Source organism: Agelaius tricolor, unplaced genomic scaffold, assembly GCF_023055355.1.
Source record: "Agelaius tricolor isolate 1412-34295 unplaced genomic scaffold, bAgeTri1.0.p SCAF_21, whole genome shotgun sequence".
Taxonomy (NCBI): Eukaryota; Metazoa; Chordata; class Aves; order Passeriformes; family Icteridae; genus Agelaius; species Agelaius tricolor.
In genome coordinates this window covers 7114285-7128681 of record NW_027269281.1, presented here as the reverse complement: position 1 = coordinate 7128681, position 14397 = coordinate 7114285, and the positions used below count along the sequence as shown (strand labels likewise).

Here is a 14397-nt window from a genome sequence, read left to right as displayed (position 1 = left end):
AAACTAGCATTTCCTTTCTAAACCTCTGTTTTTAAGGCTTTGCAATCCTGTACTAAATATTTCCTTTGCTGAAAAGGAAGTCAATTCAGAATGTGTTGTTTGCATATTTTTCTTTCAAAACTTGGAAATTCTTGGCTGTTTATATTTTCTGAAAATTTTAAAGTCATACTAAGCTTTGGAAGACGTGTCCACGTACCCTAGCCTGTTTAAAAGAACCTTGTGAAAGCTCATGTAGTAAAGTACTTGTCAATAAACTGGTCTTGCCACAGCCTGATTCATGAGTACATTCGGCACACAAACTTGAATCTCTTGTTTTAAGGTACAGGAGATAGGGAGGAAAAAAGTGATCAAACTGCTAGTGTAAGTGTCTAACACAGTATATGTATTATAAAAATGTAGTGGGGAAAAATCCACCCAAATTAAAGTTTTTCTAAATTTTCTGGCAAAAAGCTAGAACAGTTCTTGGTCTTCTAATGTAGTACTTAACCAGATCACCTGTTTGCAGCAGTCATGGTTAGCAGAGGGGAGAATAAACTGTGAGCTAATATTACAGTGACTTTTCAGCTTGTCTCTATTGAGAAAATTGTGATTTAGATACAGTTATTAAGTTTCATTATTTTGGTCTGTTAGGATCCCACTTCATCTGCCATCTAGTTTGTCAGAAATACCAGGATGTAAAAAAACTTTTGTGATGCTGTAGATACTCTATAAATGTTTTTCAGTGCATGTATCTTTCCATAGTTATTATTTATAACTGGCTGGTGGTACTATGTAGAGCTTTTCTTGGCTACTGCCATCTCTCTCTTCAGAAAGTCACGTGTTTTGACACCTACCACCGTTGTGTTTCTTTTGACATCTTGTTGCAAAAGGTGCTCTTACTTATAATACTATGTTTAAATTTTTCCTCCTTGTTCTCTGCTGCCTGTAAGGGACCTAGTTAATTCATAAAAGTCAAGAGACTAAACTGACTAATACCAAGACTATATTCACTGTAATTTTTTTTCTTAGAAAATTATTTCTCTAGGGCTTCTTTCCATCTTCAGTGAGTGTTTCTTATGGTTAAGTCCACAGCATGCTGGGCAACTTGTTTTGTAATTGATGAAACTAATGAAGTGTGGTTTCTGACAGACTTGTATCACCTGCCTCTATACACTGATTCTCTCCTTGCACAACTTGGGGGCAGATGTGAAGTCCTATTTCTCTTACATCTCAATGCTATATCTGGTTTCTGTTCTCTCCTGGAGCCGGGTCTAGCTTGAGCAGCATGCAGCCTTTCCTCCTGGGATACTAATGGAGCTCTTTACTCAACTTCTGAATTTTTAGGAAACCTCTAAGAGTGTAATTTTTCTGTGGGCATTTTTATCCCCTGTCAGATTAGGCCAACTGATTCAGAAATTACTGGGATTTATAACATCGGGCATCCTCGCAAGTCTTTTTTTTTACTGGAAAACAAGCTAAGTTAGAAAACATTATTTTTCCACATGTAAAACAAATGGCATGTTTTCTTTTAAAGGGCCAGTTCACAATGAACTTGCATTCCAGCCTCCTATATCAAATCATCCTGGTGAGTAAAATATAACCTATAATGCTGACTTATAACTTTGTGGTCTGATTATTTTTTTGTATCAAGTACTCTGAAATTTGAGAGATATAAATTCCAAAGAAGAGGAAGAATTTTGTGATTAAGTCTTGTTTTGAATTTGAACATCTCTTGGAATGGTGACATAGGCTGTGAACTGAATTTAATTGAGATGCCTAAGTCAAAGATTGCAACCCTCAAGCCCACACTGAGATGTTGCCTACCCTGGAGGTATCAGAACTCTGAATGTCCTTGATCCTAAACTTTTCAAGGTGCCTGTAGTTGTACTTTTTGCCTGCTTAGAAATATAATGGAGTTTAGGTCATGCCAAAGTTCTCTTCAATCCATAATCTAGTTCATCATTACAGCCAGATGCCCTGAAAGATAGGTATTGTGCTGCTTAGCATTTTGGTGCTGAAGTTCCTCATTGGATCTTTGCATAAAGCTTGTTCTTTCCAAGAGTCTTCATTATTGGTAACAGTTCAGGGAGCCAAGGAGGTTTTGTCTTGTGGTACAGGCTAGCTCTCATGTAGGTACAAGGTGATATTCTGTTTTTAACAACAGCAAGGCTGTTGCCTGCATAGGGAGATCTGCACAGTTGAAAAGCCTAAAAGTTTAGCTTGTTTATTAATTGGCTAGTGACTAAATCCATACCAGAAATAAAAATGTTGATAATTGCTGGCTAAACTTAACTGTAGCTGAATTTTATTTCACATTATTTAGTATGACTCTTTCACTCTATTGATTTCATCCTGTTCAGTCCTCAGAGACATGAGTACTTATTTGAAGATAAAAAAACTTAAAGTAATTTAGGCACCTTTGTTTATTGTTTTCTAATAAAACCAGAACAGTTTCTTGAGGCAAATAGGTGTACTGTTGGGTGCTGCTGTTTATAATGAATGAGTACCATTTACAGCACAGGAAGAACTCTTCTTCCTGTTGGCTTATCAGGCTGTTGTGTTTAGGTCCTACTGCACTAAGTATATCCAGTCATTTCTTGAATGCTTTCAGGGATTATGACTCCACCACCTCCCTGGACATCCCATTCCAATGCTTAACCACCCTTTCAATGAAGAATTTTTTGCTAATATCCAATCTAAACCTCCCCCGGCGCAACTTGAGGCAATTTCCTCTTGTCCTATCACCTGTTATTTGGGAGAAGAGACTGACCTCCACCGGTCTAAAACCTCCTTTCAGGTAGTTGTAGAGAGCGAGGTCTCCCCTGAGCCTTCTTCTCTCCAGGCTAAACATCCCCAGCACCCTCAGCTGCTCCTCATAGGACTTGTGCTCTAGACCCTTCACCAGCTCTGTTGCCCTTCTCTGGACACACTCCAGCACCTCAGTATCTTGCAGTGAGGGGCCCAGAACTGGACACAGGATTTGAGGTGTGTCCTCACCAGTGCTGAGTACAGAGGGACAATCACCTTCCTGGTCCTGCTGCCCAAACTATTCCTGATACTGGCCAGGATGCCATTGGCCTTCTTGGCCACATGGGCACATTACTGGCTCATATTCAGCTAGCTATCAACCAACACCCCAAGGTCCTTTTCTGTCAGACAGCTTTCCAACCACACCACTCTTCTTTGAGCCTGTAGTACTGCATGGGGTTATTGTAACTGAAGTACAGGACCCACCTAGCACTTGGCCATATTGAACCTCGTACTGTTGGCCTTGGCCCATTGATCCAGCCTGTCCAGATCCCTCTGCAGAGCCTTCCTACCCTCCAGCAGATCAACACTCCCACCCAACTTAGTGTTGTCTGTGAACTTACTGAGGGTGCACTCGATCCCCTCTTCCAGATCATCAATAAAGATATTAAACAGGGCTGGCCCAAATACTGAGCCCTGGGGGACCCCACTAGTCACTGGCTGCCAAGTGAATGTGGCACCATTTATCACCATGCTTAGGGCCCCAGCCATCCAGCCAGTTTTTAACCTAGCGAGGAGTGTACCTGTCCAAGCCATGGGCTGCCAGCTTTTCCAGGAGTATGCTATGGGAGACAGTATCAAAAGCTTTGCTGAAGTCCAGGTAGACATAGTAGCTCCTTCCAACTACCATCTTTCTTTTGTAGCCAATTTTTAAAATAGTAGGAGTTAAAAGGCACCACTTGGCTGTTAAAACATGCCATTTTGTTCTGCTCCCTTGCTTAATACTTCCTTGTTTTAGCCTGTACCTGTGTGCAGACAAGGTCACTATGTGATCTTTGCTTTTTCTCCTGTTGCTCTACTTTGCAAATCTGGTTTGCTTTGCAGGGAGGATAGAGAAAACCGACTTCAGTTAGGATAGGAGGTAATTACTCCTATCTTAAGCCAGATCTGTTTCAAAGTTAGTTTCTGCTAGCCTAGCCATGAATAGGCTTATATGTATTACTTCTTTATGCTAAAAGCTATAGTCATAAAGTGCAGGAATGCAGATGGCTTACAAAATCTTACTGGAATTATAAACTGTACAAAGATTTGTAAGATCTACAAAAAATCCTAGCATTGTGTTGTGTCCTACCCCTACACGGAAAGGAGCACCCAATGTTTGTAGATGCCTGTGGTCAGAAAAGAATGGCAAAAGCCAAAAGGGTCCAAAGTTTTATTAGTAAACTATGTACTCTGCATGGAAATTGGTATATATTTTTCCCCTTAATAATGATGATGATGCTAATAATAATAATAGAATAAAAATAAAGAGGGGAAAAATAGAAAAATGAAAGGCAGATCATAAAGAGAGGAAAGGGGATTACCAGTCCTGAGTCCAGCATCAATACAGATGACAGGGAGTCCTGGGGATGCCACCTAGGCTCTGTGGGGGTACCTTCTTATAGGTCTTCTTATAGGTAATTTTTCCCTGCCCTGGGATTAAGTTCCTCCCTCTTCATGTGAGTTAGCATGTGCAGTCTGTTCTTCTGGACCTTTCTGGAAATGGGTTGGGGGGATTTGAAGTTCCTTTGGTGGTCTCTATTCCCCTCTATTGGTCTTGCCTGCTCCTTGATCCCACTTCTGAGCTTCTGCTGTATGTTGTATTGTCACCATGGACCTGAACAGGAAAATTGGCTCCAGAAAGGTGCTGCCATACCTTCATAAGGCCCTCCTTTCCAGGCACATCATGTTCTAACTTGCCTGCTTGAATGGGCATCGGTGTTTGAGGCATAGCAGTGCATTAACTCCTTACTGCCCAGGCTTCTACACATTGATGTGTACTTTAATAAAAAAGATAAGCCCATGTTCGCTATAGTATGTCCCAATTTTCTGTGCTAGTAGATGTGTCTTTGTCTATCTGAACTTCCTTATATGAATGTGCACTCTTAGTCTGAATGACAAATGCAGTTGCAGAAGGCTTGATTGATTGTCTGAATGGGTTTGTTGGGTTTGTTTGTGCCTTTCAGTCAGTTAATTGTAAATATTCTTTAGCTCCAGAATATTGGTGCTCAATCGCATATTTTGAAATGGATGTGCAAGTCGGGGAAACATTTAAGGTCCCTTCAAGCTGTCCAATTGTTACTGTTGATGGATATGTGGATCCTTCTGGAGGAGACCGTTTTTGCCTGGGCCAGCTTTCCAACGTGCATAGAACAGAAGCCATTGAGAGGGCAAGGTATTCTGCAGATCCCAAAATCTCCAGATGTCTGTGGTATTTGAAAATATTTTGGTTTGTCTTCAGTATGTGCCTCTCTTTTGAAATCACAAGTATGGTATGTTTCTTTGAACTGAATTAACTATACCAGAGTAATTTTTTCTAGGCCGCTCCTGTAACACATTCAAAATGTGAACTTTGTGACAAAGCCCTTCAGAGCTTTGCAGAAGTTGCATGTTGCTTTTCATTGCTTTCAAAGGCTGTGCCTTCAAGGAAAGTATTAGCAACTCGTGCCATTATATATGCAAACTGAATAAAGGAAGGTTGATAGAGAGCTAGTTGGATTTTCATTCATTCTCACCATGCACATGCTATGCTTTGATGTGGAACTGAAGCAATCTTTCAATTTTTTTTCCATTCCTTTGAAACAAAAAGGAAGAAAATTATTCCATGTCTTCAGAAATGTTGCATTGTGACAATCAAAATGCTAGATTGCTATAATGTGATCCAAACAAACATAGAGTTCTGCATTAAAATGTGGCTTTGTATATGTACTTGATTGACTTTCTATTCTAGAATACTTGTGGGATTTTACACTTCTGAACAGAACTGAGTGTGTTTGGTATCCCAACTCTGTATTGTTAATGTCTGAGGTAGTTGCAACTCAAATATCATTGCTTCTGCATTCTGTTTCCCTTAGATCTTTACATGGTATTACAGATTTTTTTTTTTAGTTTACAGATTTTGCATAACAAATGCTAACTTACACCTAAGATAATAACTACAATTTCAAGTCCTTGTATGAGCAGAGTGCTGGAGAACTGTTTATGGTTTATTTAGGAAAGGTCTGATTTATAGTATATATACACAGATGCATTGGATCTGTTTTTCTTTTTAAGGTTGCACATAGGTAAAGGGGTGCAGTTGGAGTGCAAAGGAGAAGGTGATGTGTGGGTTAGATGCCTCAGTGACCATGCAGTCTTCGTTCAGAGTTACTACCTGGATAGAGAAGCGGGGCGTGCACCAGGGGATGCAGTTCACAAGATTTACCCAAGTGCATATATAAAGGTTGGTTTGATGTTCCTAGATGAAAATTGTAGGAGAAATAGCATGTATCTGAGTCTTGTAAATGTTAGAGAAGCTATGAGAAACTGAAATAAATGTAACTTGGCTTTGAAAAACCCTAAAAATTTCCATTTGACAAGTCACTTAAGATGACTCTTAAAATTGACTAAACTGAAAGTGTCATCTAGATACTATGAAAGTAACTCATTTTGTATTTTGTCACAAGCAATCTTGATAGCAGTTTTTTGTATTTTTAGCCTTACAGGTTTAAATTAATTGCTACTAAAATTTTTAGCATGGATTATCTGTTTCTTTACTTTCTCTCTCCGAAACAGGAAAAGTTGGGAAATTATGTATAAATGCAATAGAAGTGTATGTTAAAGTGCATGTTAGTGTTATGAACATGAAGTGATCCAGAGGTCACAGAACATTGCATGGAAACAAATTATTTTGAGGATGTTCTTACTTAGATGTGCCTCTGCCAGACTTGAAACTTTATTAAGGACAAGTCACACTTGTAAAAATACATTTTTTTAATTAAACTGCTTGAAGTTTACATTGATGTTTTTACAAACTTTCTAGTATGAGAACAGAGTTCCTGTGTATATATATTAGTGCTAAACCTGATCACAAAGATATAAAATACCACCAACCCGAAACCTAGCTGCTGAAACTTCAGACCTGTCAATTATTGGTATTTCTTTTAAATAGACTAACACATTTCAGTAAAATGATGAAGAATAAAGTCTGACAAAGTTAAGATGGACTTGTTGGCATCCATTTTTATTTATATGCCTATTTTCTGGAAATACTGGGATTTAAAAATTAGGATTTTATCAGTCTGTAGAATCCTTCACACTTTGATCTTGCAGTCAGTCCCACACATGATACCTCTGTAGCCTGCTCAGTTCAGCCAAGTTCTGGTAGTGCCAGTGGCAGTATTGGCATATAAGAAGAGTCTCTAAGAATAAGCTTTAATGGATTATTTCTGTTAGAAATTAAACTAGTCAGGGAAGGTTTGCTTTTACCCAAGTGTATGGAGAGACTGTACAAGTTGCTTTGGGAGAGTAGAGAGGTCTGGATTATTGGGGCTGGGAGTTGAGAAATTATTTTCTTTATTGCTTTTGGTAAGTCTAATAGTTCAATATTTTAATTTTTTTAAAGGTGTTTGATTTACGCCAGTGTCATCGTCAGATGCAACAGCAGGCTGCCACGGCCCAAGCTGCTGCTGCTGCTCAAGCTGCAGCAGTAGCAGGAAACATCCCCGGACCCGGATCAGTCGGTGGAATAGCCCCAGCCATTAGTAAGTGCATTAACTTCTTGGTTTCCTTTTTTCCTTACCTGAAAACAAGTAACACAGCTTTCCCTCATAACAGCACCCACCCACTGCCCCTGCAACAGTACAGACAGACTTGAAATAGCAGGATTGGGGTAAGGTGGGGCTGGGATGGCATTTTGGTAAGTCTGTATTAATTTGCTTTGTACCCATTCCACGCACCATTTTTCACTCTGTAGTCTTCAGGGAATGTTGGATATGGAAGTGGCTGCTTATTGTACTGCAAGAAGTGTTGCAGTATAACAGAAAGCATGTTATATACAAGGTCAAATAGCATAACTCTATTACTTTAAACAGAGATACTTTTGGCTGCTTGGATACAAGCTCATAAAAATATTACTCAAAACAATAGGGATTACTTGGCAACAAAGTCCTTGACTATGTTTAGGAAGACTTAAGATCCTTGAGAAGAGGAAGAAGAGAGTGTGAGGGTGTGGTTTTTTGTGGTTGGGTTGTTTTTGTTTGTTGCTTTTTTTTTAAAGTTATTCTGGGCTAGAGTTTTCTTAGTTACTAAATTCTAGATTCTTGAAATTGTACCTAAGTACTTTTAAAAGTGGAAGTACTTACATGTCTCAGGCTGCTTTATGTGCCATAGTGTTTTCTGTATTCCTTGTATTGCTACATGGCTCTTTCCAGCTATCTTACAAATTGCTGAAGGCATCTTAGGGAAATGTGTTTAACTTTTGTCTTAGTGATACTTGGAGATTTGAAGTTTGCCAGCAGTATTCATCTTTTTATTACATGTAAGTAGTGTTGTTTGTTAATCCACCTTTATGCAGGTGGTCAGTCTGATTTTCTATGCTGAAAATGCAACATTTGGCAAACATCAAGAATAAGTGTATTTTTTCATCTACATAAGGGTTACGTGTATTGTATCACGTAAGATATTGGGTGTCATCCTATCTGCTTTATTATAGAGTTTTATATTTCAGCACCCTTCCAAGATTGCAGAATGATGAAAAAAATTTAATTGTAAAAAACGCAAATTAATTGCTGCATTCATTATAGCAGAGATCTAGAAATATGGACTGGCCTTGGCTGTGGTGAGAGGGAATTGTATGTGAAGCAAAAGCCAAGCAAATGGGAATGGCTAAACAAACATGATAAAAGAACATGTCTGAACACTTACTTGAAACTTCTGTTTAGGTTTGTCAGCTGCTGCTGGAATTGGTGTAGATGACCTTCGACGCTTATGCATACTCAGGATGAGTTTTGTAAAAGGTTGGGGACCTGATTACCCAAGGCAGAGCATCAAAGAGACACCGTGCTGGATTGAAATTCACTTACACCGTGCCCTCCAGCTTCTAGATGAAGTACTTCATACCATGCCTATTGCAGACCCACAGCCTTTAGACTGAGATCCCTCTGCTGCACTGCTACAGGCCATTATATTGTGAGGATGATGGATTGTAAAATACAGTACTGTTTATAACCTGAAGATATAATTTACTTTTGTTCTACTTAATCTTCTAAACCCAGGTTTTAAAAATGTGTTTGCCATCTTGCTCTAAGCAGAAAGAAATTAAACATGCAGAATTTGGATTTCAGTTTTTTTCAGAACTTGTCATAATACAGGGCTTAAGGTGAAAGGTAAACGCCTTATAGAGACTTTATAGTATTGGGTTTGTTCCCTTTGAAACTTTCCTTCTCTATTATGGCATCTTGGTGATAAGTCTCACAGGAGCCTTTTGTATGCAGAATATATATTATATATATATATTTATATCTGAAAATTCCTTCTACTAGTTACAAACATTTACCTTGTAGCAACTTTTAAGTTTCAGCTGATTTGTGATGGTTTTTTTAGGGAACAATAGTTAACAGAAGGCTTCTTTTTTTTTTTGACAATCTTGTTATGATTTTTCCAGATTAAAATGTAGAGGCTGCCAAAAAGGGAGGGGATGAGACATATGTTGTTGGCACTGATTAAAAATAGCAAGGAAAAGAAATGTGGCTTTTCCTTCACTAGTTTTTTAAGAAGATATCATAGATTTTTATTTATATAGATAGGTGAGTTTTAAAACACTAAAGAAAATGGATACTTTCAGTGCTGACACTCAAATAACATGAAATACCTAGTCTGCAAAGTTGCCACTGAAATTGCATAACAAGCACCTAATGGAAGGAACATATTTTCATAATTGCTATTGACTTCTATGATTTTACTCAACTAAAATTTGGCAGGTATTTAAAGAAGTTGCATGACTCTTTTTACTTGCATATACCATTAAATCATGTATAATATTGCATCAATATTTAGGATTCAGTTTTTGTATCTGTTCACCATTTCCACTCAGGGCAAGATGGCAAACTTGTTTTTTATAGCTCTTGGTTATTTTAAGCCCTATGCCATCGATGGCTGTATCAATTGGCAATGACTTTATATAGAGAATTTATAGTAAAAAAACCTGCAAGTGTATTGTCTGTATGACAGATACAATGTGTATGCTTTCTCTCTAGCGAATAGTATAAATAAAATTATGAAAATCCTGATTTTTATAAATTTAGTTTGCTTATATAATGTAATTTTGCATCTTGAAACCATTGATCTTGAGTGATGGATTCCTTTCCTTTGCAAAACCTGCAGCAGCCAATAGTGGTAGGAATTTTTGTTGGTTTAAATTTGCCAGGAACAAGTCCAATTTTTCTTACTTCCACTGCTTCTCAATAAAAGTGTATCCTGAGGATATATCTTTTTGACTGTTTGAGGTATGGAGAGAGAGCAGGAATTCCTTCTTTTTTAGCATGTGTGTAAGGAGTTGGAGCTTAATTAAACAGGCTTAGAAGGACATACACTGAAGTCCTTCAAGTGCTGCAGGTTCAGTCTGCCTGCTGTGCTGAGCTGACCTGGCAGCACAGCTGGAGTGGTTAACAGAAGCAGAAGTCTTGGAAGAGAATATTCAAAAGCTTTTGGACAAGTTTCTTGCATAGTGTCAGGAATCTGTCAAGAGTTGTGACAAAGTGTTTAGTTATTGCTTCTCCCATATGCTGGAATTTTTATGAAGTCAGCAGTCATTATTTCTCTTAGGTGTGGAAGTACAGAAGACAGATGATCTGGGAGTAATGGCCAGAAATGGATCAATTTTCTCTGTATTTTCACTAACAGTGTTGTCTTCTTCAGACTAACTTCTAATGAGATCACTTTTTCTTTTGACTTATGTGGCAACTTCTCGATGTATGGGAAAATAGTGTTTGCTTTCCTCATGGCCTTTAGTTTAAAATCTTTTTCATTTTTCTTTCTCTCCCAAGTGATCTATTTTGTCTGCAAAGCAAGCTGCTTCACAGTCTTGAGGACCACTCAGTAGAGGATTCAGACCACATCCTCAGAGAAGCTTATTAACCGGCAGCTTGGTTACGCTTCATCCACAACAGAAATCTTGATTTGGGGGAAGAAATTAAAAGCCTGACTACATCTTTTTCTTGCCAGCCTCCCTATCAGATTATATACCCTGCACTTACTGCTGGGTTCAAGGTGCCTCAGTGTTTGGAAAGTATGTAACCTTCTGTCTGATGAATTGTTTATAACAGGCTGTTCGTTTGATTAGGAGTCCATGAGCTTACTCCCTATTTAACTTTGTGGCTTTGCAAGGTGTTTTTCTTGATGGATGACTGATCTGTATATGACTGCTTCACAGACAACTTTCTGTACCAGTTGCTTCTGCTTTGATTGTGCCAAACTTTGATAAAATAGTGAAAGATTGCTTCCACCTGTTGGTGTATTGGCCTGTACTATGGTCTGAAAGAATTCAACTTTTAAGATTAGTTTTCTTTGCAGATGTTTTGCAAGTCTCCTAAAGTCTGCACCTGCAGTGTAGTATTTAGATGGCTCAAAATGTTTGTAATAGAACAACAAAATAATGTCAGATGAGTCCATCAAAAACAAGAAATTGCAGGCTCCACGTCAGGAGAAATCTGAGCATTGTGTGAGGCAGTACAAATACTGAAAAGGCATTCATCTTCTCCACCAGGCAGTTTCTGATAAGATGCTGTTGTAAGTATTAAAGGTCAAAATGAGAGAATCTCATTCTTATTTCTTAATATGCGTTTAACTTAATTTTTTGTACTTTTATGACAAGGCATAAAAGGTAGTGCATAATGGATTAGAAACCCTTCAGTGGCTGCACACTGAATCTTTGAGTCTTGCATTTGTCTTTTTCTGAGAGTTGAAGAAGAGCGACAGCTACTCAATAGCCATGATGACCCCTATACATGCAGCAGGCAGGAATGTCAAGGATGCCAAAATTGTGTCTCCTTCAGCTCTGAATGTTTCAAATTCAACAAGTATTTTTTCAGCTAGCAATCTCCTGCTTGTAATCCTGTTCCCATGTCTGCTCTGCTTAGTTCTTTCAATGAAGTAATTACCTCTGTGTTTCTCACCCTTGATTATGTACTCCTCAAAAAACACATTGTGCTGGAATACTATGTAATTTCACTTCATGTACTGGTGAGCTGGGATTAACACCAGAAGGTTTAGATTGCTTTATCTGTGTTACTGTTAGTTTTAAAAGCGAGGGCATTTAAAGTTAACATGGTAGAGATGTAGGAGAGAAAAGCTTTTCTCTGGAATGGTTTAAAAATACTTATTTCTACAGGAATCCCTTGGAAGGAGGCATAACTGCTAAACAGTGGTGGTTGAAAGTGGTTGTTCCTTTCATCACTTTTCTGGGCTTGATGAGAATGATGTGCTCAGAGACCTGGAGCCACTGGCTGTGATATAAACCACTTCATTTACAGCTCTGGCCTACTGAAGACCTGGGAAGTACCCTTCTGCTTTCTAGGGAGGAACCTACACTGCAAACAAGACAATGGTCTCCCCCAGTCACCAAACAGGTCTGTAGCAGCAGTACTCATCGAACCTGTGTCCAACTCCTGTGCCTTACCTTTGAGACCATCTTCTCGTAACACTTCTGATGACAGCATTGTCTCTGTGTGGCTCAGGAACAACTGCCTCTGTTCTTTTACTAGGAACCATTACAAAATTCGTATACCAGTGTATATAGGAGGGGCTTCTGCCTGTAAACCCTTTAAATGTTATGTCTTGATAATGGTCTTTATTGAGGCATCATTAATCTCTTCTTTGAAGAGTAAATGCTTTAGAAAAGACTGTCTCCTCAATTTGCATTTTTACTCTGTTACACAGAGTGACTGGGTTTGCTGGTCACTTTAATGCAACCGGTTAAAGACAGCCACGTGGATCTTCATCTAAGTGAGATTCAGACTTCATTTAAGAAATCCTCTTTCCTCCCCCCCTCCTCTCAGGCCCTGTGCTAATTAACATCTGCTCTATAAAATTCTATAATGCTTAGTTGTCAGCTATTTTTAAGGATGCAATTTTGGAGAGGTTACCTTCTTTTGGTTTTTGAAAGTCTTTAAAAGCTATGGTCTTGCCTGGTCCTGCTGATAACAGGAGTATTTCTATGACTGGTATCAGGTTTTTGAGGACCATGGCATTGTTCTTGGGACTGAGATTTGCAAGTTGCCTGTCATAGGCATGTGTGGGAACCAGCTTTGTGCTCATGCTTCTAACCTCTAATGCACTTTGGTCCTGGACAGGGAAACAAAAATGGAAAGTGCTTCTCCACCAGCCCTAGGGGCTGGATACTGAACATCTCCTTTTATTGTGTCATTCACTTTCAAAACACTCTTCTTGATTGTGTGTTTCTGAAAATTATCTAAGGCATGTGACCATGCTGACTCAAAGCTACTGCACATGATACTGCTGACGTCCCCAAGAACTGACTTGACTTTTCAGCCATGTGAAAGTTTCACTTGGTGGGACCTTGTGAAAGCAGAACTACTGTCAACAATATCTCAAGAGGTTTTGACACTGTTGGCTGCTCTTGTGCCTTTTGGGTGATACATCGCTCCTAAATTTGCAGGACTTGTATAAGTTCACCAAAACCACATAGCACTTTCTTGCTCCTGTACCTTTTTCTGTGTCTTTCTGGTGAAGTTTGGTAACAGGATAAAGTGATTCAGCTAGATTGACAGCTGCGAAGTACCCACAATCCAAAATCTGCTGTGAGAGGGGTTTTTTTGAGCATGAAAGCCTAGTTAAGCATTTCTTCTTTCAGCCATTGCCTTTTGATAAGCGGTCAACAGAATTCCCAGTAGTTCCTTTGTAGCTTACTGTATGTTTTTCATTTGACCTAGTTTGTGGATATTAAACTGTAGTTAACTTTCCTGAAATTCTGTTACAGAGTATGTTTTTGATTAAAAAAGGTAAAGATTCAAGTCTTTGGCTTCTTTATTTCATTCAGTGGAAAGCTTTTATCCTGTTTCTGGTCAGCTGTCGGAGCTGTTATCTGCAGTCTTGAACCGTGTCAGGGCTAGGGGAGCTTGCTGGAGCAGAGCTGTGATTCCAGAGGGTCCCTCCTGGGAGTCCCATGTCAGATACTTGGGTACAACTAGTATCAAACCCAAAGCCAAGGTCAGTTTCCAGTGTAGAAATGTCTCTGGGCGCCTGGAGGTGTGCAGATACCAGTCTGCCTTAAGCTGGTGGGGCACAACAGTTCTGTGGGTGTTCATGTTAATGGAAATTGCTTCATTTAAGCCACCAGCCAAGCTGTGTGTGTGGGTCTCAGAGGAAGGACCAGAGATCAGAATGAGTGCCAGGTGTGGGTGAGTGATTGCCATCCCATGTTAAAAGTTGCACTGGAGCTCTACTCCACCTGCTCCTGCAGTCAGGCTGCAGAACTCTTCCCAATAAATGAATCAAATACCAACCACCACAAGTCATGCGATGTAGGAATAAAGCAGGAGGCAGGTGATGTGTCTGTAATGCTCTGTATCTCATCTCCATAAGCAGCTGCATCCCAGGGGTAGAGAAAGGGAAAAAAACATATACCAACTGCCT

General features: G+C 39.2%; 1 protein-coding gene across 4 annotated transcripts in view; it reads left to right on the top strand.

Annotated features, from left to right (window-relative positions):
* LOC139598969 (mothers against decapentaplegic homolog 4) overlaps positions 1-13775 on the top strand; it is a 28018-nt gene extending 14243 nt beyond the window's left edge. For 2 of the 4 annotated variants that reach the window (XM_071445906.1, XM_071445902.1), the window contains 5 exons: positions 1514-1564; positions 4978-5161; positions 6040-6208; positions 7370-7508; positions 8688-13775. In XM_071445906.1, the coding sequence (XP_071302007.1) occupies positions 1514-1564; positions 4978-5161; positions 6040-6208; positions 7370-7508; positions 8688-8899 (755 nt within the window). In that variant the 3' untranslated portion in view covers positions 8900-13775. Of the gene's footprint in view, positions 1-1513; positions 1565-4977; positions 5259-6039; positions 6209-7369; positions 7509-8687 lie in introns of those variants that run through there. The other 2 variants (XM_071445903.1, XM_071445905.1) reach the window with 2 other exon arrangements.
* Positions 13776-14397: the final 622 nt, after the last annotated feature.